General features: G+C 34.5%; 4 protein-coding genes across 8 annotated transcripts in view; 1 reads left to right on the top strand and 3 right to left on the bottom strand.

The window, feature by feature from the left end:
* Positions 1–1,613: 1,613 nt before the first annotated feature.
* Positions 1,614–3,379, bottom strand: LOC117343402 (tigger transposable element-derived protein 6-like). Its single transcript, XM_033905747.1, has 2 exons — positions 2,748–3,379; positions 1,614–1,743 (listed from the first exon to the last, which is right to left on the bottom strand). Exons 1-2 carry the CDS (start codon positions 3,377–3,379, stop codon positions 1,614–1,616), a joined length of 762 nt encoding a protein of 253 aa, XP_033761638.1.
* Positions 2,414–10,245, bottom strand: LOC117322258 (toll-like receptor 4). Its single transcript, XM_033877061.1, has 2 exons — positions 10,140–10,245; positions 2,414–6,520 (listed from the first exon to the last, which is right to left on the bottom strand). Exon 2 carries the CDS (start codon positions 4,985–4,987, stop codon positions 3,875–3,877), a length of 1,113 nt encoding a protein of 370 aa, XP_033732952.1. The 5' UTR covers positions 4,988–6,520; positions 10,140–10,245; the 3' UTR covers positions 2,414–3,874.
* A 7,879-nt stretch (positions 10,246–18,124) lies between these two features.
* Positions 18,125–21,656, bottom strand: LOC117322256. The gene is made up of 2 exons (XM_033877059.1): positions 21,610–21,656; positions 18,125–18,748 (listed from the first exon to the last, which is right to left on the bottom strand). Exon 2 carries the CDS (start codon positions 18,629–18,631, stop codon positions 18,167–18,169), a length of 465 nt encoding a protein of 154 aa, XP_033732950.1. The 5' UTR covers positions 18,632–18,748; positions 21,610–21,656; the 3' UTR covers positions 18,125–18,166.
* Positions 21,657–21,819: 163 nt separating this feature from the next.
* LOC117322251 (TBC1 domain family member 5-like) overlaps positions 21,820–23,166 on the top strand; it is a 70,796-nt gene continuing 69,449 nt past the window's right edge. For all 5 annotated transcript variants that reach the window (XM_033877054.1, XM_033877051.1, XM_033877053.1 and 2 more), the window contains exon 1: positions 21,820–21,958. The gene's annotated coding sequence lies outside the window, so the exon portion shown is untranslated. The remainder of the gene's footprint in view (positions 21,959–23,166) is intronic.

The raw sequence follows: 23,166 nt of genomic DNA, 5'->3' as shown, positions 1-23,166 counted from the left end.
TATATGGTCGTCACACATTGGCACATTATGTGATACATCGGCGCTGTCCTTGTTTTCAATGGACCATCTTTAATTTATGTTCTCACTTCATTGAAAGCATAAGCCTTATCTAGTCTTTTAGTTTTACAAACCTGACCCCTTCACCTCTTGACTGCATCGTGCTGTAGGCCTAAACATTTATCTCCCAGCTGAATTGAAAATTAAACCAGGTGTAACTATTCGTGAACATAATCAAGGGCCCGGATTGCCGGACGCCGGATTGCCGGATCGCCGGACTCATGTCTGTGACGTCACAGAAGGGTCGGTCTACCTTAAGTGCAAAAAACTTTTTTTACACTTAAGTGCAAAATTTTTTTTTTTACACTTAAATGCAAAAACCTTTTTTGCCACTTAAGTGCAAAAAACTTTTTTTCACTTAAGTGCAAAAAACTTTTTTACACTTAAGTGCACCTTTTTTGCCACTTAAGTGCAAAAAACTTTTTTTTACACTTAAGTGCAAAAAACTTTTTTTTACACTTAAGTGCAAAAACCTTTTTTTTACACTTAAGTGCAAAAAACTTTTTTTACACTTCAATGCAAAATTTTACTGTGACACTTAAGGCTGTAATAAATTTATCTCTAGATTATCATCCATTTTCATTATCAGGCCTGGGCGGGGGGAGGAGACTTTTACTTTATATTTTTTTACTATGAATTTCCTGTAATTGTAAATATGTCTAAATTAATACATAAAAGCATGTGAAGTGTCCTTATTCCTTCACTGTTTACATTATTTTGGTCATAAATGTTACAGTTAATCCCATTTATTATGCTACACTCCCGGAAATGTCGATATTCGCCATGACATGTGATACTCTTTGCAAAATAGGAATATTTCTTTAATCAATACTTGGGGTGTGACATAATAATTCAACCAGCACAATTTCAAGCTCTGGTTTTCAGCTTTGCATTCAAGTCAAATACAGTTGCATTTATTTCCCAAAAAAAGTAAGTAAGTGTCAAAAGAACATAATGGCCATTTGGCTTTTTTTGCACTTAAGTAGTGTCTGTATTTTATCCTGAAAACGGCCGCCCATAGTCGGATAGGGAGTCAGTCCCCTTACTTACCCAGTCATCCGTTACTCACAAAATCATAACATGCACATCATTAATTTCACTTTCAACAATACGAAAACTGTATCACGTGATTAACCTATCCTGTTTATTGTACATGTACGTCAGTATTACTTCCAATCTGTTATTTGAATATTTATAAATCATTTTCTTGCAGATTCTTGCAGTGTTTGGCGATGAGAAGAATGTCGGTGATGGAACAGAAGTGATCGTGGTGACGTCATCGATTTGTGGGATACCGCTCTTTTGTTTTTGATTTTTCATTTCTGATCAATGAGAAATAGTTGAAGCCTTTCTGGACCTAGTGATATTTATGTTGCTTTCGTAACAGTTTCACCTTGTAAAATTGGTACTTTGCAGAGAGGAACATTGTACGCTGATGGGAAGCCGATTAAAACTATTCTATATAGGGCAGCAATGTTTATATACATGTATATATATATGTTGTAACATTTGTTTGGAACCTATTCACGGGTAGTACAATAATAAAATGTCTTAACCTAACTTTTGCCGTCTCCTCCTCTGAACCTATTGTTGTGTTTTTGCCGTCTCCTCCTCTGGCGATTGTTGCTCGTTTCTTTCGTGTTCCTGTTACGTTTAAATGAATGGTATAGTCTTTTTATTTTATGACTGTAAAATACACAACAACAAACAAACAAAAAAAGAAGAAACAAACAAAAGCATTTATCGTGTATACTATAGTACAACGGATTTTAGTCTTGTTTACAAAGACATCAAGTGTTTAATCACTAAAAATAGCATTAAAGCATATTTGCATTAAGTAATTAGGTCAAATAATAAAACATCAATATAAATAACAATAAATAAAGAGATTTAATATCAAACATATCATTATCTTTATTCAAGCGCTTCATCGCGCAATCACAATTCCAGAGATGGGTGTCCACTGCTGGCTAGTAAGTTCAGAATTATATACAGCTGTTTGGTAGAAGTAGGCTTTATGACTATTCCTATAAACCTACATTTTGATTAGTTTTATCGATTTTTGATAGAATCGCGGGTTTTTTCCCTTTAAATGTCGGCAGTTTTCTCATGGGCGTGCATACATTAAAACCGCAATTGGAATAGTGAATGTGATCATTGCGTGTCTCGAGCTGAAGAAAAGGGGCTAGCTGTAAATTTGCAAGCAAACACTATTTACGTATACAGTCAAACCTCGTTATATTGAAATCTTCGGGGAATGGAAAAATATTTCAAATTAACCGGTTTTCAATATAACCAGGTCCAACATGTGGCCAATATATTTTAGGACATCGTTACGTCAAACAACACAATATTGTTCAATCAACATTTTATTTAGTCACAACATGTTTTAACAGTTTCTTACAAAGAAAGTTACTTTGGCTTGAAGAAGTCTTCTACTGTTGTTTGTTATTGTTTATTTCTTTTAACTTTGGCTATATATGAATGAAGCTGGCGAATAAACGTGAAAATAGTTTCCGGTACATCACACAGGGGCTTGGCACGATTTTCCAAATGATAGTCCATATAGATACATATGTATATATTATAGTGACTTTGTGACATTGTCACTATAATACATATATATATGGACTATCATTTGGAAAATCATGCCAATCCCCCGTGGTACATCCGCGTTACTCTCCACGTACCCTCTGTCGACAGCGCTAGTTGCTGTTTCACGAATCCTTACCGGATCATCGTCAATATCACTCTCCTGGCTACTGTCCTGGTTAACGTCGGTATCTGTCAAATCCCTGACAATGTCCTTGTCAGTTGTGAATGTCTTGCGCGATGTTAACTGAGAGTCAACTTCGATGTATTCCGTAAGAGGTGTGTCCAGCAAAACTCGTCTCAAGTCGCTCAATGGCATGTCATCTAGGATGTCGTCTGATTGGTCGATTTCGATAATGACCTCTGCCGGGTCAGACTTAAACCCTACCTTTCCAAAACAAGCCTGAAGTCCACATGCACGATAAATCCAGTTTATAGCTGAAGCTAAATCGACGACAAATTTATGTTTTTTTTTGTCCATTGCTTTGAGCATAGCCTGAATCAAAAGTTCGCGATAAAACACATTAAAATTGTTTATAATGATGCCCTGATCCATGGGCTGGAGGAATGAGATAGAGTTCGGGGGCAAAAATCTGATCTCTATTGACTTCAGATTGTTTACGACTGTGTGGGCGGGGCAGTTGTCTATGAACAAAAGTACCTTCCTGTTTTCACGCGCGAATTTTCTGTCTAAATCGCGAACCCAAGAAATGTGCATTTCAGAGGTCATCCGGGCTCTCTTATTATGTATATAAGTCAGTGTAATTGTTTCTGTGTTAGTTCATGTAAATATGATACATTTATTTATATTGTTTAGGATTTCTTCACAGAAACACAGTGTTAAAGTACAATAAATCAAACATAAATTGCAAATCTGATTGTGAACTTATAGGATTATGTGATCTTAAGAAAATCACACTTATCTACTAAATATTTACCAACTTAACAAATAACAAAAAAACAACAACAACAAAACAACTGTCTTCCTATAAAACAAACGTTAGGTAAACATTGATTACGACAAGGAACAAGGGAGGTTTCCAAATGGGTTTATGACATCAACTATACAACCCTTCATCCATCTGCCACTCCCTAAGTGAATATAGCGAGCTGAATGCAGAGCTTTGTCACATTAAAATGCTATGTCTTTCTCTCTGTAAACTCCTTGTACCTTATGATTTCATTTTCTAATTCCATAAATAATCTTTCTTGCCCCCGACGATCATCAAAGAAATGGTTCTCTCGACAGTACATCGCAACGAAATCGTTCATTTGCAGATGTCTGCTGTCCAAGTCTTTTAATAAAACAACAATCAATATTATTAAATCGGTTCTGAATTCCTTCAATGACAGCAACCTCGAATTCGAAAAGACGATGAAATGACGTCATGTAGGCGTTGTCAATGAGAGCTAGTATACATGCACTGTTGTTCATGGCCTGAACGATAGATATATTCTCTTTCGCGCCACTTCTCATATCTAACTCTGGTATGCACACAGATACGCCTTTAGTTTGAAGATGTTCCTTTAGTTGGAAGACGAAATCATTCACTAGCCGGGAGGGTTCAATAGACACATACACCGTAAATTTCTTTTGTTCTTCATTTTCTTCGCCATCTTGAATGTTTGTTCCTGTTGGATTATTTGTTCCTAATGGATTGATGTGTTTTCTGCCTACACTGAAGAGGTACACAAGTCGAGACTTCTTGTAGTAGGCGAGAGCAGCTACTGTAAGTATAAAGCTCAGTCCACAAAACACAGCCACACAAATGATAATTACCTCCCCTGTTATGCAGTCGATTCCCATTTGTCCCACCATATCGTCCAACGCACCAAGACTGACAATGCTGCCATTGTTGGCTTTACAAGTGTATCGTTCTAAGTTCCGGAACACGAATTTAGTAACCACCATCCATCGAAGTTGTTCTAACTGATCACATGTACATTGCAGGGGGTTTCCGGTCAAGTCTATGGTGAAGTTTGACCGCTTAACTAAATAATCAATCTCCTCCATATTGACACGCGTTAGGCTTCTTATTGTATTATTCGAAAGATTAATCTCTTTTATCTTTTCTAGTGACTTCATTCGAAAATTAATGGCCGACAAAAAGTTATGGTGGATATCTAGCTTTTCAAGCGTTGTTTGTTTGGCAAAGATCAATTCTGGAAGATCAGTTAAGCTATTGTCACTCAAATTCAGATAGGTTAATTTTGTTTGGTTGGAAAATGTCAGAAAATGCGTGTCCTGCATTATAGTAACGCCGAGTCTATTTCCATTCAGGAAGAGGGTATGTAAATTAGGCATGTCACCGAACGAATCCGGAGCCAACCGAAACATTGCATTATAGGAAAATCTAACATCGTTAAGGAGTGTAAACCTGACAATTTGCCGAACCAGGCATGGAGTCCATTGGACGACAAGTCGCAATATTCTAAAGAATTATTTGAATTGAATGTAAAAGCTGGAATAGTTAAAGGGTCGAGCTTAAGATGGCTTGCGTAGATTTTCCGCAATTTTATTGGTAAATAGAAATCATGGTCTACTGTATGGTTGTCAGGACGGAAGGAAAGGTATTGGTTTGACCTGGTGGCAATTTGCTGTGGACGTGAAACATCCCAAAATTTTGTAAAGGAAGGTGATGCAGTAATGGCACTCCTGAAAGATTTTCTCTCCTTCTTGTCATCTTTGTTTTCTCTCCTCCGGATTGGATATATTGGAGCAGTCACGTGACGATAAGCCAACTGGTAGCTTATATCAAGTACTACAAGATTCTTTAAGCGAATGATGTTTACTGAGAAACTTCCATCTGTTAAAATATTTTTCCGAAATGATAAATTCTCCAAAGACATTGGAAGGAGTTCTATAACGTCCTTTTCAATTTTTGTGATCTTGTTAGAATCTAACGTCAACGTTTTGAGGTTTGTTGTATTGAAATAAACAAAATGTTTATTCTGAAGCGTCCAGGGATTGCTATATCTGTTAATGGCATTTAGACGCAAAATCTGAATATTTGTTAGGTTTAATCCAAAGCTTGCATTCTTCATGCCGTCAAATGCAATATGATGATTGTCAGACAAGTCTAATTCGGTTAGATGTTTAAGCATTGAGAACGCCCCTGGTGCTATACGGTATATATTACACTGTACCAACTTCAACACGGAAAGTGAGGAATCGCTAAAACTGCTAAACGTTGTGTAGTAGACGTCGATCAACTCACAGAAACCGTCACCACGCTTTGCTGTCATATCAAGAACGGTCAAATATTTTAATTTCCGAAACCCCTGTCCAAATATCATATCTGTTAATCCGTCCATTTCCAATATTTCTAACATCTCGAGATCAGAAAGTGCTACATCCGGGTAAGTTTGACCTGGTGTAGATTGCCTGATGTTGCCATGGATACTTAAAACTTTCAGATGTTTCAAATATCGGAATATTCCCGGAGCGTAAATACCTGTTGTCATCTTTAGATTGTTGAAGCTCATTTTAAGTTTTATCAATGATTCCAATCCTTCGAAGCATGAGTATTCCAAGGCTGTCAAACGGTTGTAAGAGATGTCCAGTGACTGGAGATTTGTCAGGTTCCTGAATGTACCATTATTGAGAACAACAAGGAGATTATTAGCAAGCGAAATATTAATCACGGAAGGCGGGAAAATAAACTCTGGAGGAATGCTTTCCCAGTTAAGATTTGAACAATCCAAAGTTTCAATTATCTGTCCTTTGTATGTACACGAACATGGATGAGGACAACTGTCCGAGGCTCCTCTGCCTTGGAATATCGTGATTAGGAAAATGGCAGCCAGCAGACAATGGAATAAATGATACGACATACTTGTCAGCAACTCCGCCGGATCCAGATGCGAGTAACTAAAAATAGAGTAAAATACAAACAAATAAAAGATCCAGATGCGAGTAACTAAAAATAGAGTTAAATACAAAACAATGATCAATTGACGTATGTGATGTAAGTCAAGTTTATAGAGTGTCGTATATACAATTTCAGTTAATTACATCAGCTAGACATCAACTAGAGATGAAATACATTTAGTTTTTTTTACACAGACGTCACTAAATGTATTTCATCTCTAGTTGATGTCGTCCTAAACAAGCAGCCACCATTTTGTTTGCGTCCCTTTACTTGTAAGTGATTGGTATTGTTTAATGATAAAGGTAACACACCTCGTCATGAAAAAAACCTGTAAATGCTGAACTTTTAAAATTTTAATGACGAAGTGGGTTTAAATAGCGATGTCAGTCAAGTACCCCTTTCTGTTGCGTATATTTTTGATTATCCATCTTAATTATGCCTAGGCTCATGAGATAACATTATTATGTCCCCAAGAAGGAAGGACGTGATAGACTCAGTAAGCTACCTAATATGAATGGAAACAGAATGCGTGACAATATATATATATATATATATATATACAGAAAGTGAATTTGTTTTAATCGATATTGTAGATATAAAAAAAATCATTTGAAGTAAACGCGAGTTTATAAGACTTCTCAAGGTTAGAAAGTGCCACATCCATGTAAGTTTGACCCGGTGTACATTGCCTAATGTTGCCATGGATACTTGAAACTTTCAGATATTTAACAATCCACTGGACAAATATTACTATAGACCAGTCAGCATGCTTCCTAGTATCTCAAAAGATTTGAAAGAACCCTACATGACCAGCAATCTTCAATTTTATTTTTTATCTGCTTATAGAATCGTTCCGGGTGCCAGTCCACCTTGTTGAGTATATACTGTAGGACTGGCTACAGACTCTGGGCGGTAAAAATCAAGTCTGGGCCATACTTATGGTTCTCTCCGAGGCCTTCGAATGTCACATGACCTATTCCTCGGTAAGCTCTCATCGTATGGTTATCAACTGAGGCTCTTAGTCTCATAAGTAGAACAAGTACAGCGGGTGAGAGCGGGAGACAAAACTAGCGAGTGGATGTCTCTCATCAAAGGAGTATCCCAGGGCTCCATCCTAGGGCCTCCTATTATTTGAATATTTCTTTTTTATAAATGGCATTTTTATTCATACATGAAAATATACATGTATATGTTTTGGTGAGAAAGTCCTCATTTCAACATTGCAAATTCTAAGATTATATATAATTATTAATCTTTTTATTACTTCGTATAATTTGAGGACAGAGGGTAAAGTACATCTCTCAAGGGAAACACCACTAGCGCATTAACCAGCCCGAACGGCATCACTGTGAACTGAAATAAACCCACTGGGGTCGTAAATGCCGTCTTCCGTTTGGAACGCTCCGCCATTGGCACTTGCCAGTAACCCTTACTCAAATCGAGACGTGTGAAATACTGATGACCCGCCAACCTATGTCATCAGCGTTGGGCATCGGTTCTGCATCAAACACAGTAACTCTGTTGATCTGACGAAAGTCTATACAGAATCGATTCGTACCGTCTTTCTTGCTAACAATCACAACCGGGGAAGCGAATGGTGAATCGGAAGGTTCTATAACACCCATCTCTAACATTTTGTCCACTTCCTTCCTTATCGTAGCTTTCATCTGGAATGGCAACGTATGGTAACAAGTCGTTCAGCTTCGAGTTATGCAGCATACAGAAGGGGAGATGTATTTTTTCATTTACGGAATTGATTGAATTTAGGTAAAATTATCAATTGATTCATATGACTGACATCATATTATGTTTCGTTTTGCCGACAGCCACATTGAATGAAAAACAGACGGTGTGTTTGTAGCAGGATTATCGAAATATATAACCATAACTTGAACCAATTTTGTTCAAAAATGTTAGTCATATCGTTTCTATTTATGAAACAGTAAAAAGATGAATAAAGTCCAATGGCACTAGCGGGTCGAGTTTTTGCAGAAAATTCCTCAAAATTTTATATAAATAATCGCCGATTTTACCAGAGACATATATACAGATATCTCTGATTTTACGTAACGGCAGCTGTTGTGTTCGTTTAGTAAATAACAAGGATTATCGAAATATACTTCCATAATGTGAACATTTTTTCTCCAAAAATGCCCGTCTAATTCTTTTTCAGTTTTGAATCAATACAAGCTGAATAAATTCCACGGGCAGTGATCAAGTGTTCGTAGAATTGTTTTTGTTATAATGTTATATAAATTCCACGGGCAGTGATCAAGTGTTCGTAGAATTGTTTTTGTTATAATGTTATATACATTCCACGGGCAGTGATCAAGTGTTCGTAGAATTGTTTTTGTTATAATGTTATATAAATTCCACGGGCAGTGATCAAGTGTTCGTAGAATTGTTTTTGTTATAATGTTATATAAATTCCACGGGCAGTGATCAAGTGTTCGTAGAATTGTTTTTGTTATAATGTTATATAAATTCTGCGTCAAACCAGAGACCTATATACAAACATAGCAAAAAACAAATTTTCCCCAAAAAACTCGTTCGTTAATTTTTTTTTTCATTTTTGAAACAGTAAAAATCTGAATACATTTTATATTGCTTGAATAACTTCTACACCAAATGATTTGAAAAAAAAAAAAAAATCAAATTTTGCATCAGGAAACCTCTGATCAAGTATATCCAATTTCACCAAATATCTGTATGTTAAAGAAAAATATCCATATCAAAAATCTTACCAGTTTGATTTTTACAGCTTAAAATGAGATGAAAATATTCGAAATATCCCAAATATGATATACCTACCGATCTAGTAACTTTAACGAACAGTTTGTGACACAATACACATATATATCAATATTTTTATCACATTAAGCCCGATATTCAGTGAATTTCCATGTATATATCATTAGTATAATATACCATTTCTCATTTGCTGTGCTAGTCCAGGAAATTGATTTTGACGCCATAACATTTGACATTAGGTAATGAATTCAAATGACGCAACAAAATGGCTTCCTCCCGTTTAATAATGTCCTTAAAGTTTAACCTGTCAAAAGGTAAGCTTTCCAAGTTATATGATAAAATCTATCTTAGATATGTTTTCATTCCGTATTATATTTTATGAAAGCTGCATTAAAGCTTCACTAAACAAACCGTTTTTGTCATTCCTTGGTTATAACTCAAGAAATAAAGTATTTATGACGTTAATAAATTAATGGTGTGCTTCAAAATATCTCTTCCTGGTTACTTGAAAATACGAAATATAGATGGTAATTTCAAAATGATTTTACAATGAAATATCTTGACTGTTAAAGGAGCTATCGAGACGGGGCAAACTTCAGTGTCTGAAACTAGTGGTTTGAGCACAGGTATACTCGCCTCGTCTGTCAAATTCTCCAATCAAATTTTCAATCATATTTAGGGTTAGCCAGACATGGTGTCAGGGAAAGAGGAAACACGGGCTAATATAGGGGGTGTATTGACAGACGAGGCGAGTACATGTAGTTTGTGAGCATGCTATACATGGCCACTTTTCGATAATGAGACTGGATGGAATAGCGTCATTCTGGACTTATTCTGGATATTGATATATATTTATCATTAACTTACCACAAAGTATATGGCCTGTCTCCTCACACTGTTAATACAGCTAAAGTCAACGACTGAGATTCAGCAGACTTAAACGCCCGGTAAACAAAACCTCTCTTCCTGCACACTTAATATGTATCAAATCTGTCGAGCGTATCCAGTTACTACTTAAAATAGAACACCTCGCATTATTATACACTTAAACGCCCAGTCAAAATAATACAAGCAAATGTTGATTTTTGGGGTATTCAAATGGCTGATTCCCTGAACGCCTACATTTTGAAATAACACCCTACTGACTATGTTTGTACAGTAATTATAGTCTGTTCTGGTGAAGTCACTTTTGTTACCTGTGTTTTACCTGTGTATGTTCCCTGTAATTTTCATTGAATTTCTCATCAAAATCAAATGTCAATATTCAATGAATATACTGCACAAAAATACAATAAATTAGAATTAACTATGCACATGATAATTGTCAATACTTATTTAAACAATTTAATAATGATCAAATTATTAAATATCAATAATTATCAAATTAGTATTTATAAATAATTCGTTGAAATTGATATTAATTGATAATTCATTGAAATTAATATTTATTAATAATTCAATGAAATTGATATCATAAAATACCTTTTGATAATTCTATCAATTTCATCAAACTAAAAATTATATCAAATACTTTGCTTTTTTCCTTAATACAAGTTATAATCAAAATGTTCTTTTTTCTCATTTGAACGCCTCTCTGATACCTGATATCTGATAACTGAAGATAATGATGTTGTTAAGTAAAAACCGCTCACTTTACTGAGATCAGTAAAAATGATGAGCTGTGTTAATGTAACCCAGGCTACGGATGGCGTGACACTTGGATATTTGTATCTATATAAACTTCAAAATTATCATCAGGACTATCATTCCACTGTTTGTACTCATACCGTTATTACCATCTTTGGCTAATACTCAGTTAGACTTTAACTTTATTAGGAATAGGTTATGAGACAGATGTACACCATCAACATCAGGACAGACCTATTCACCGTCTTCCCGGGGACCAACATCAAGGGATGCTTTTCCATTTCACCCAATGATGCAACGACGACACTATAGGAGACTGGTTCGCCGCGCAGCTGTATTGCCACTTGTACCACTACACCAAGTAGAAGACGTAAGAGGACATCCAGGAAGCTGACCTACACATTGACGTTACGCCATTCACAGACTACGTTGTTGACCAGTGGATAGAGGGAGACAGTTGGGAACCACTACGACAACGACGGACCTGAAGGACGACCAACCACTTAGAAGCCTGGCACGGGAAACTCAAAAAGATTGTACACCATACACATCCTAACACCTTCACAATTATACGGACATTCAAGGACATACAGCCAGGCTACTAATGAGATAACTATATTTCAATGTCGCGCTGGACCCCGACCCAGGAAATACTGAAACATTGACACTCGCCTTGTCCTTCAGAAACAGAGACTGGAGAACCATATAATATCCTACACCGACGCAGCCTCCGAATTTCTTCACTTAGGTTGTACTGATGTAACATGGACAGTGCTTTATCGTATTTGTATTTTACTACACTCTGATAATAAATTTGTAGATTTGTTCCAAATGTGTACATGTATACATGTATTTGCATGCCTGTTACAGTTTTCTGTGTATATTCATTGATTTCACTTTGGTCCGTTGTATAACATTATAAGATATAAACATAATGTAAGATTCTAATAGTCCTATCAAAATATGTGATATTATATTAACATGTAATATTCTATGATTATAATAGTGATATTTCAAACTGTGTATCTTTAAATTAGCATACATGTACATTTCTAGTGATCTATATAATTAAGATTCTAATGATGTTATTCCTATCAAAATGTGTAAATTTACATTAACGTGTATAATTGTAGTTCTCAATTTATAATAAAGATTCTGATAATGTTGTTTTCAAATTATGAAAAGATATAACTTTTAGAATTCTAATGTTCTTACTTTTTGTATAACTTATCTATATCAATGTGATTAATACTATATTATAGAATTTTTAAAATTGATATGCTTAATTTTAATTGTGTTTTGGTTTTCTTTAGTTGTCAAATGATTTCTACAGGTACAATATCTAGGTAAATATAGAACATGTATGAAACAGACTATAATTACCCTCCCTTTGATGTCTCTGCCTATTGTTCTAAATATGTAGGCGTTCAGGGAACACACCATTCAAATAACAACAACCCAGCTTCCTAAGATCAACGTCCAGTAATCAATTCAAGGGGAAATTTTCATATACAGTACAAGCAAATTATCTTTCGATGTTTACAGACTCTTTTCAGATTTTCTTTTGTATTTGATCCTCCTTACGCTCAATTCTGTATTTTAATATTGTTAGGGCCATTTTATCCGGCGTCTGTCCGGAGTCAATCGCCTACTACAATACAAATTCCGTGTATTTACATAACAAATGCTAATGTTTTGTTGCAGATAACATTCTAAATGATATACGTAATTTATCTCTGTGAACTGTCACAGTATGAGCCATATACATATAATATACACGAGAGTGATGGATGATGAAAGTTGGGCAAGAACTTGTGGCTGTGAGATTTCTTTTCCTGGACTTTCATGTATTTTCGTTAAAAATTCCAATATTTATCAGACTTATCATTAGTATAAGTGTGCTATCAAAAATTGGTCTCGAGGCAATAATTATCACCATGGATAGATGTTCTTTTTTTTGTTGTATTTTGCCAAGTTTTAGAGAAAATTAACTGTTGTACCAATTATATTGCAACGACAAATCTCGGGGACGTACATGTACAGTCAACCAGCAGAGCGTTCGGCAATCTCAAAAGTTTGAATAGGTTCCACTACTCTGACTGGTGTGGAGGATAATGGCAAACCTCAGAAACTTGGAGTCCACCGGTAGAGCTCAAATTACCACCCAGCATTCTCAACAGTTAACATAAAAGACACACAATTTCACCTTTGTATATTTTTAATATGGTTTATTAATTAATACAATATGTGTGTAGCAAAATTATAAAGAAATATATTCGCACATTATATGTAAGTTGATGCAATACAGTTGATATAAAAGCATAATTATATAAATATTTCACAAATACTTACTAGGGGGTATAAATATTATTCTCTAAACATTAAAGTAATTATGGGTCAATAATAAATCAACTTACTGTCATTGTTGTGGTCAAGATCATGAAAACTAAATATTTTTGAAAACAACCTTCATTTTAATTTCAATTACTCAAAATTGAATGATTGTATGTACTTTGTTTTTTCTTTTAAAAGCAAATTTGTTATATACCACAACACAATTTTTTTTTTTTTTAAATCATAGTTTTTACAGCTGTTGCTTTGGCTGACTAACTTTCAACTTGTTCAATGACATCCCACTTAAGTATTTTACAAATTACTCTTTTGGATATAAGAATGATGGATAGATTTGTTTTTTTTAAAGAAACAAAGATTCTATCAAACCTGTTGACTTTTGGTCTAAACAATGATCATTCTTTTATTATTATTAACCACTGTGACTATAGAAATGTAGAGTTGTATCAATATTGATAAATTGTATATTAAAACATTATGTAAAACTATCATCATAATCATGCTTAGTCCAGTGAGTTAACATAATTTTGACTCGCAGGGAGTAAAATTGTATTTGTTAGAATTCCTACCGATCTGCAATCAATATGATTGACTTACAAACAATGGCTGATAGCCAACACGGTAGGAAACAAATTCAATATCCCATCATCAAACCTGGTTGTGAATGTTATGAAAAACATATCTCTCAATATAATTTTCAAGCATTTAATTTGAAGCAGTTTCATAAGATAATATGAAATTTTATATCACAATTTATAACTTCACAATATCGGTTACATATGACACTTGTAAAACTGGCAAAAGAATTTTAAAATAATCTTAAAAAAATTTCACAAATCTCATATACATGAAATTAAAACAAATTTAAGCCTATTTCTTTTATTACATATTTTTTTTGGGGGTAACAACCCCCCCCCCCCCCCCCCCCCTAAGATTTCCATTTCAATTTATTATTAACGTCTTGTTGGATATTTTCATCCTTTGTCTCCATTTTGATGTCATGATATAATCATACATTTTGTACATGTAATCTGGAAGTCTGTGATTCTGATAAGATAAAATGATAAATTGACTAAAAAACGTGACACTTATGAGGTAAAACACAAAGTTGTACATTAAAGGAAGCAAGATCATGGCGGTATGTTTGTATCTTATTCATCGATAAATTATGGTAAATGGACACAAAGTTGATGGACATATTGCACAACGCGAGAAATATCAGCACCGGTATAACAGTACAAGTTATCAAAGATAAGGCAGCATCAGTATCACATGATGGAAAACAAAATAAACATGAACACAACAATCGTATAGATCAAACATGAGTTGTTTACATATATCACCAGGAAACTCAAAAGATCACGACAAAATTGATCCCTCAAAACTAAACCTCAATGCAACCTGAAGATTGAATACAACAAGAAATCTTTCACATTGGCAGTCAAAGCTTTATAAAACATGTAAAGATTTTTGATGACTTTATAAACAAACAAATACAGCATACTTAATTCATTTATATCATACGTATACTAGTACAATGTAGTGTGGTAATTATACATCTACATGGATTTCAATGGCAGTTTGAAGTTACACACAAAGATTTTAAAATTTTATTTTCACCAAAGTAGGAATATTCTTTCAGGTGAGAAATATAATATAATTTAAAAAGAAAGAAAAAAAAAAAAAAATGGATGTCAAAAACCATAACTTTGAACATCACTTAAAAGTTGTAATAAAATGGTTTCTCCATATTGCTGTCCAAAACAGTTGCCAGGTACTGACTATAGGTCGGTGGTTTTTCTCCGGGTATTCCAGCTTTCCTCCACCTCCAAAACCTGGCACGTCCTTAAATGACCCTGGCTGTTAATAGGACATTAAACAAAAACAAACCAAACAAACCAAATATTGCTGTCCAAATCTAGCAGGGCAGGGTAGACAACTCTCAACACAAAACAGGTGCCTATGAAAGTTCTATAGTAACTATTTTTTTTTATATTTTTTTTTTTTATATTTTCTTAAATCATGTGCCTATGCATTGTGTGGTGGTGAAAATAAACTAGTATACATGTATACATTAGTACATGTACATGTTTGATTAATTTAAAATTTCAACTACAATTACACATTATATAGTCCGATCAGAATGAGCTGACATGTTGAACTTTGAATAGCATATTGATTGCAGACGAGTCTATAATCATATAGGGAAATACATGCATTTCATACGTGTATATATGCAACAGTTTTAAATAATGTACCAGACTGTCAACATTGACGAATCAGGCTAAGCAGTACATTACCAAAGCACTGGTGTGTTATGGGTTAGAATCCTGTAGAGTATTTTTCCCATTATAAGATAATTTTTTGTTGTGTGTTGTTTAACATGTGTCAATGTACTATAGCTTATTTGTATTTCTACATTTGATTTTTTGTTCAATTCTACTTTCAATTAATGTCATACTTCTGGCAACTTGACTATAAGACTAAATTATTGACATATTCAAAATATTTATAAATACGTTTGATAACCTTAAAGGGGCATTCCTTTGTTCGGACATCAGAAATGTGAAAATTTTCTATTGATAAGATCTATGCCTGAATGAGGATTATATGAGTTTTTGTGCCTACCAGTAATGAAAGCAACACCGAAATGTACAGAAAAATGACGTTTCGTACACAAATACCATCTTCCTTTACGGTAATTACTGATTTTTATGATTTAATACTTAAAAACTTTGGTTTTCCTTCAGAGTAAAATTGCAGTATGAATTTAAAGATTATAACTTTTACTATTTGGAATAAATAAATACTTCCCATTAAGTTTCTTTTTGGCGACATACGCTTTATTCAAACGAAGGAATGTCCCTTTAACTCCAATGTTATTTAATATATATATATATATATATATATACTAATCAACGATCACATGTGTTATTTTTTTTATTTTACCTTTGTTCATAGGTACATTAAGTATGTGATAAAGAGACCAGGCTCAGTAAACTTAATTATATTGCATTTCTATGTTAATTTGTGAATAATTTGAATACAATATCACATTGGAGAGATCACTTTGCAGCTAAGTCACACCACAACGTTTACATGTGCGCTCTGCACTCAATGCACCTAAATCAATTAACAGGTTGACATACCTATGCATAAATAGGATCACCTACTTTGAATCTTCCACAAAAACGTCAACGTGACAGTCATTCTTGTCAGAATATACCAAATACATGCATAATTAATTTCTTAAAGCAACAAACAAAATAATATTATATTCTCATCCAGCAAACATTGTTTGTTAGGATCCAGTACCTATATTGGACCATACTGTCGTTATTACTTACTAGACCCTATCTATCACACGAAGTAATACGTATCATAATCTAGTCTCCCTATATTGTGATTCGGTATATCCAATCTGTTGTTTTTGTTTATGTATACTCTGTCCTTTTGTTGTCTCTGTGTACCTGCATTGTTTCAACAAATTTGTATAACTGTTCAATGTCTGTATGTGATCATTTGTAATTTACTTGTGTCTTGATAAAGGGGCAGATTGCCTCGAAAATTCACTTGCATTTAAATCTGACCAGAAGTTGTTACTGGTTGGTGATTTGCCAATTTGTACTTAATGCACATGTATATGTGAGGCATTTACAATTCAATAAAGTTGTTTATTATACTTATATAGTTAAATAAGTTATTATATATGTTATTGATGATGGCTGATCTACATAAAGTCATGACTGTTTGGTTATATATTCATTCATGGATTAATTATAATTAAAAAAAAAGTAGCTAAAACAAAAGAACAGAAATGTAAAATGCCTATATGAACCCTATTGCTGTGATAGGGATTAAGCCCAAAGCAGTTGTCATAGAATTGCATCAAAAACATATAAATCATCATAAAAACACCCCATGTCAATGTACAACTGTATCAAAATACAATCACAGCATCCAGGATCCCTTCAGATTGAATCCCACACTTGAATATCGGCATGTATTTCTATTTTTTATAGTCAAAACTCATTAAAAATGGACATTTCAGATCACAGAGAAAAACATTTTCCAATGCAAATTTCTAAAAATGAAAGACACATGTACATATATTGAATAATAACATTGATTTTGCAGATAAATGAAACAAAACTTCATAATTGTTGTCTAATAATTTCCAATTATTTCCTCTCTTTAAAATGTTTGATTCTTGACTAATGAACAGGTGTGTTACAGTTTTACAGATAGTTTTCTGATTGTACTTATATATATATTTAAGGAACATTTTCCATGACTTTTTTTCTAGACAAGACTCTTCAGGAGTTTAAATACAGGAAGGGAAAAAAATTCTGTTGTAGAAATCAACTCCTACAAAAGCCAATGAGTTTTAATGAGGTTCAACTCTAATACCCTTATCAATTTCTTCAAGCAGTTAGCTTGATACCATTTTTAAAATGACCAGAAATTTCAATCAGATGAAAAATGTTTACACATAAATGTATAATGACAAATGTAAACAAAAACAAGAAGTAATTCATGATCAGTTTTAAATATATGTATGTAAAAAAGCATTTGATAAATAGTATGCAACAAAATATAAATATTTAATACATTTTTCAATTACAATGAAGTTCTCATAGGCTCTAAACTCAGATTCATTATTAAGAATAATTAATTCATATGGACAACATTGTGGCAGCCCAATCTTATTGCAAAACCAGCCGTAAAAACCTTTTTCAAAGTCCAAGAACTCTGCATGCCAGCTAAGGTAAAACCATGAAAGCTGAACAAATGCAGCAAAAACAGCAACACCAATCGAAGACAATCCCACAGTGAATGGAAATGATAAAATCAGGACTGGACAAATGGTCACCTTGTGCCAGATAGTTTTTTCCTCACTGAAGTAAAGATAAAGGTTGTACCATGATGAAGCTCCATAGTAGAATGCGACACAGAGGGAAGCTATGAAGGCCTGCTGGGATACAAATCACGGAAAATAAGGCAACATGTGGACCACTTTTCTTGCTGAGAATCTCACTTGACTCTTCGTCATTTTCACTTTTTGAAGAAGGAAGATGTTCCATTTCTATTTCAACCGGTTCTATGGTAATTATTTCTGTACTTCTATTCAAGTTATCTCCCTTGGACCTTACGTTGTTTGTATTTTTTGAATTGATAAGATTTTTGCTTTCATCTTTCATTTCCATTTCATCGAGACTATGATCAAGCTCTTTACTGTTTCTATCTTCTTTCGGGTCCTCTGGAATATCACTCAATGGAAGAACAGACTTGTGAAGTTTTGATTGTTGCTCTGCTGAATCCTTTTGTTTTTCTGTAGCATCATCCCTAGCGTCCTCCATAATATAAATGGTCAAAATTAAGTACAGACACTAATTACTTTTCTGTAATGCTTCACCATATCATCTGAGAAATGACTATGTTCCACAGTACCAACTTTTCCAGGTCAGATTCACCATCTTAGAAGAAAAGAAATTAGAATCTATAACTAAGATGGCCTAAATAATTTTAACACTACATTAGATATATAACTTTTGAATAATTATATTCAAAATAATCATATGAGTTGGTGCTTCATCAATGAAAATATGGATACATAGAGGATATCTAACAGTGTCTTTAGTAATATCAAATATTTTTGAGTGGGGGCTTATATTTTGAGTGCGTAGCACGAGTGAAAAATATCAGAATATCAGCACCATGAGTGAAATATATTTGGTTTAAATTATGATACTGTAAGATATTCTATCTATTACATTTTTATAGCGAAATATACGGGCCCCTGGGTCAGCTTTTACTATTCAAAAGTGATATTTTTCACTAGAGAACAAGAGATCCCAGAGGGATCTTGGCGCCCACCATTGAATGATCTTCATAGGTTCCATGTCAGATTGATCTTTTCTCTACTTTTCCCTTCATTTTACTAATCTGTGCAAATTGAGACATCCCTCCAGTACTTTTCAAACAAGGGAATCCTAGCTATATAAGAAATTTGAGATTTAACGATAATGGCTGTTTGTTTGCCAGGTTGTTTTCAGGACAGACTGGTCCAAAAATGCAATACAAGGGACCAAGGGGAACCTACTTATGAAATTTGAGAAAGATCCATTCAGTACTTTGAGAAATAGAGATAACAAACTTCAATTGTTAAAATCCAAGATGGCGGTCTGTCGGCCATGTTGTTTTCTGATTGGTCTCAAATCGCAATATGCATAACTAGGCACCAAGGGGAACCTACATATGAAATTTGAGAAAGATCCCTTCAGTACTTTCTCAGAAATAGCGATAACAATCTTCAATTGTCAAAATCCAAGATGGCTGCCTGTCGGCCATTTTGTTTTCCGATTGGTCTCAAATCGCAATATGCATAACTAGGCACCAAGGGGAACCTACATATGAAATTTGAGAAAGATCCCTTCAGTACTTTCTCAGAAATAGCGATAACAAACTTCAATTGTCAAAATCCAAGATGGCTGCCTGTCGGCCATGTTGTTATCCGATAGGTCTCAAAACGCAATATGCATAACTAGGCACCAAGGGGAACCTTCATATGAAATTTGAGAAAGATCCATTCAGTACTTTCTCAGAAATAGCGATAACAAACTTCAATTGTCAAAATCCAAGATGGCTGCCTGTCGGCCATGTTGTTATCCGATTGGTCTCAAAACGCAATATGCATAACTAGGCACCAAGGGGAACCTTCATATTAAATTTGAGAAAGATCCCTTCAGTACTTTCTCAGAAATAGCGATAACAAACTTCAATTGTCAAAATCCAAGATGGCTGCCTGTCGGCCATGTTGTTATCCGATTGGTCTCAAAACGCAATATGCATAACTAAGTACCAAGGGGAACCTTCATGTGAAATTTGAGAAAGATCCCTTCAGTACTTTCTCAGAAATAGCGATAACAAACTTCAATTGTCAAAATCCAAGATGGCAGCCTGTCGGCCATTTTGTTTTCTGATTGGTCTCAAAACGCAATATGCATAACTAGGCACCAAGGGGAACCTACATATGAAATTTGAGAAAGATCCCTTCAGTACTTTCTGAGAAATAGCGATAACAAGAATTGTTTACGGACGGAGGGACGGAGGGACGGACGGACGGACGGACGGAGGGACGGACGGACGACGGACCACGGACGCAGGGCGATTTGAACAGCCCACCATCTGATGATGGTGGGCTAAAAATATCACTTTCATAGAATGAATAATGAAAGAATGGATAAAACACTAAATGGGTGTTCTGGGGTAAATAAATATCTCATTTATCCATATTATTATGTAGGGTAGGTGTTATGTCACACCCGATTTTATTGTATTTTATTGTACACCAAATTCTTAGCAACACCAAACGGTGTCGGATAATTCAATGTTTTCATACAGTAGTGTGCTCTGGCCCTACACCAGACATGGTGTCAGGGCCAGAGAAAACTCGGGCTAGTAAAATGTATGTATTCACCAAACTGTTTGATATTTCCAATTTAATTTTCTTGTCGTCACATTCCCGAAATCCTTCTAATCATAGTAAAATTTCGAAAATGTCAGCAGGTACCGCGAATCGCGGCGATGCATATGTGCAGACGTTATAAACATTCAGTACCGTGATACCATATAGAACCCGCGATATCATAGAAAGCGAGTCTATAAAGTAGTCTGACCTATCATATTTGGTAATAATCATATTTCCATTGAGTTAATGGTAAGGACAACATATCTGCGTGAAATCATAGAAATAGATTAGAACAGTATAATAACGGCCGTTTTTTTTGTGTGTGGGCCAAACGGTTGGACAAGTTGCAATTGGATCAGGGTTGTTCGTTTATGAAATATATACGGACCTGATGATTTTATATTATTTTCAGACGAGACTTGACAAAGACCGTCACGGCCTATACTAACAACTGAAAGTCCGTCAAGATATATGCCTGAAATGAGACATTTAAAAACAGAACCATAAACGAACAGACTCCAGGTCACAGGTACTTGGGTTAAGAAATTATATATGGTATATATATACTATATAGCCTCGTATTACTATATAAAATGGAGCTCCATTTGATAAAGTAATACGAGGCTATATAACGTAGTATATATTTACCATATATAATTTCTTACCCCAAGTACCTGTGCTCCAGGTCTGAATGATGAATCACGTTCTTTTCAGTATATATTTTGCGATTAATGAACACTTCTTATCATGCCCCCAACTGCTTTCGCAATCATTTGATTTCAAGCTTTACAATGCCCCTGTGTGCTTTAAATTGTTACTGACTTGCTGTAGAATAGATACACAGATAAATAGTGTTTACCAACTTACTAAATCGAATGTTCTTTCTTGCCGACTGGAAAAAAAATTGAACAGTGTCAAATTCGTTCTTGATGTGTAAATGTAATCGAACGCTAAGATAAAACATAGAAGTGATGCAGATTGCCTGAGTCAGATTTCATTCGGATAGTCTCTGAGGTTATCATTGGTCACAGTGTTGATTAGCATTATTTACTTCCGCCGATCTCGAGACGGTGAGCCCACGAAGTGACAGCCTACTCCTGATAGGGATGGATATATGCCTACTGGTAGTTTGAATACTTTCTGTTGGTTTCACAAAAATGTCATTTGACTGATGAAAAACCTTTGTATAAACCACACCAACCTGATGTCATTATGTGTAAGTCGTTAAATAATATCCATATCTTATCTGACCTGTTGCGGTAATTGTGTCTGTCAATATAACCTGTCGATTTGATCACTCTCCTATGTACACATTATCATAGTGAACGCCGGACGACATCTGTGTTTATTTTGGATCATGTGATGCACTCATTTGTATATTATGATCAGCATTATTTTTACACATATGTATTTACATAATGCAGCTTTGATATTTCCAAGTTATGAAGAAAAAATATGCTTTTCCATTAGGTTTTGCCCACTGATTTATAAAATATTTTCGATAAGGGACACTCTGTACAGGTGTAGGAGCACCAGTAAATCAGACTTAGTCAGATTTATTTATATAGTAAAATCTGACCACACAATTAGGACAACTGTAAACAAACAAGCGAGGTCATGTCACTTTTTTTCTCATGCATGACGAAAAAATGGACGACCAAGCATGTAAGTTGATTGGTGAAATTATTGTTTTTAGGACTACTGGTTCATTTTCAGTCGTATTTGAGGAATTTCATCATTGCAATTATTCAGTATTCATGTTCACTCTGTTTAGTAAGTAATATTGCATTGTTGTATCGTCTGCAGATAAACATCATTTTGATGATGAATCGGGACACAGCTGCCTTGTTTGATAGAAAGAAGCAAGATACATTCTGTATGTGGTGCATTTGAAATGAAATAGTGAAACTTTTTATCTAAGCATCGGAACATGAGCATGAAAGAGTGCAAGTACCAAAAATTGTGACAGAGATATTCAACAAACTCACTGAAAAGTGTGTCCTTAAAAAACAATTTTTCATTTCACCCACTCACAAGATTAATATCAGACATTAAATTTGTTTTTATATGTGCACTGGTTTTTGTGGCCAGGTATGTTTCTTTTGTTTACTTTTGTATCCATTGGTCAGATTATAGATTTGTACGTTGCCTGATTTGCTGGTGCTCCTGTATAGGTATATCTGCTACGCAGTTGTCTTGTAATTATTTGAAAAAAGTGACTAAAGCAATCAGTTCACAACAAAAGTGTAAGAAACATGATATTTTTATGTTTTCATCTCATTTAATTTTACATTTTTCTGGTTTTTCATTTTTTGAAGTCAACATGCTATAAAATGAACCATAAATGACTTATTGGGTACTGGTCTATAATAATGATTAATAACAGAATGTACAAAGAATGGGGCATATAACAAAACTCACAAA

This window comes from Pecten maximus, chromosome 2 (assembly GCF_902652985.1).
Source record: "Pecten maximus chromosome 2, xPecMax1.1, whole genome shotgun sequence".
NCBI lineage: Eukaryota > Metazoa > Mollusca > Bivalvia > Pectinida > Pectinidae > Pecten > Pecten maximus.
This window is presented reverse-complemented; position numbering and strand designations above follow the sequence as displayed.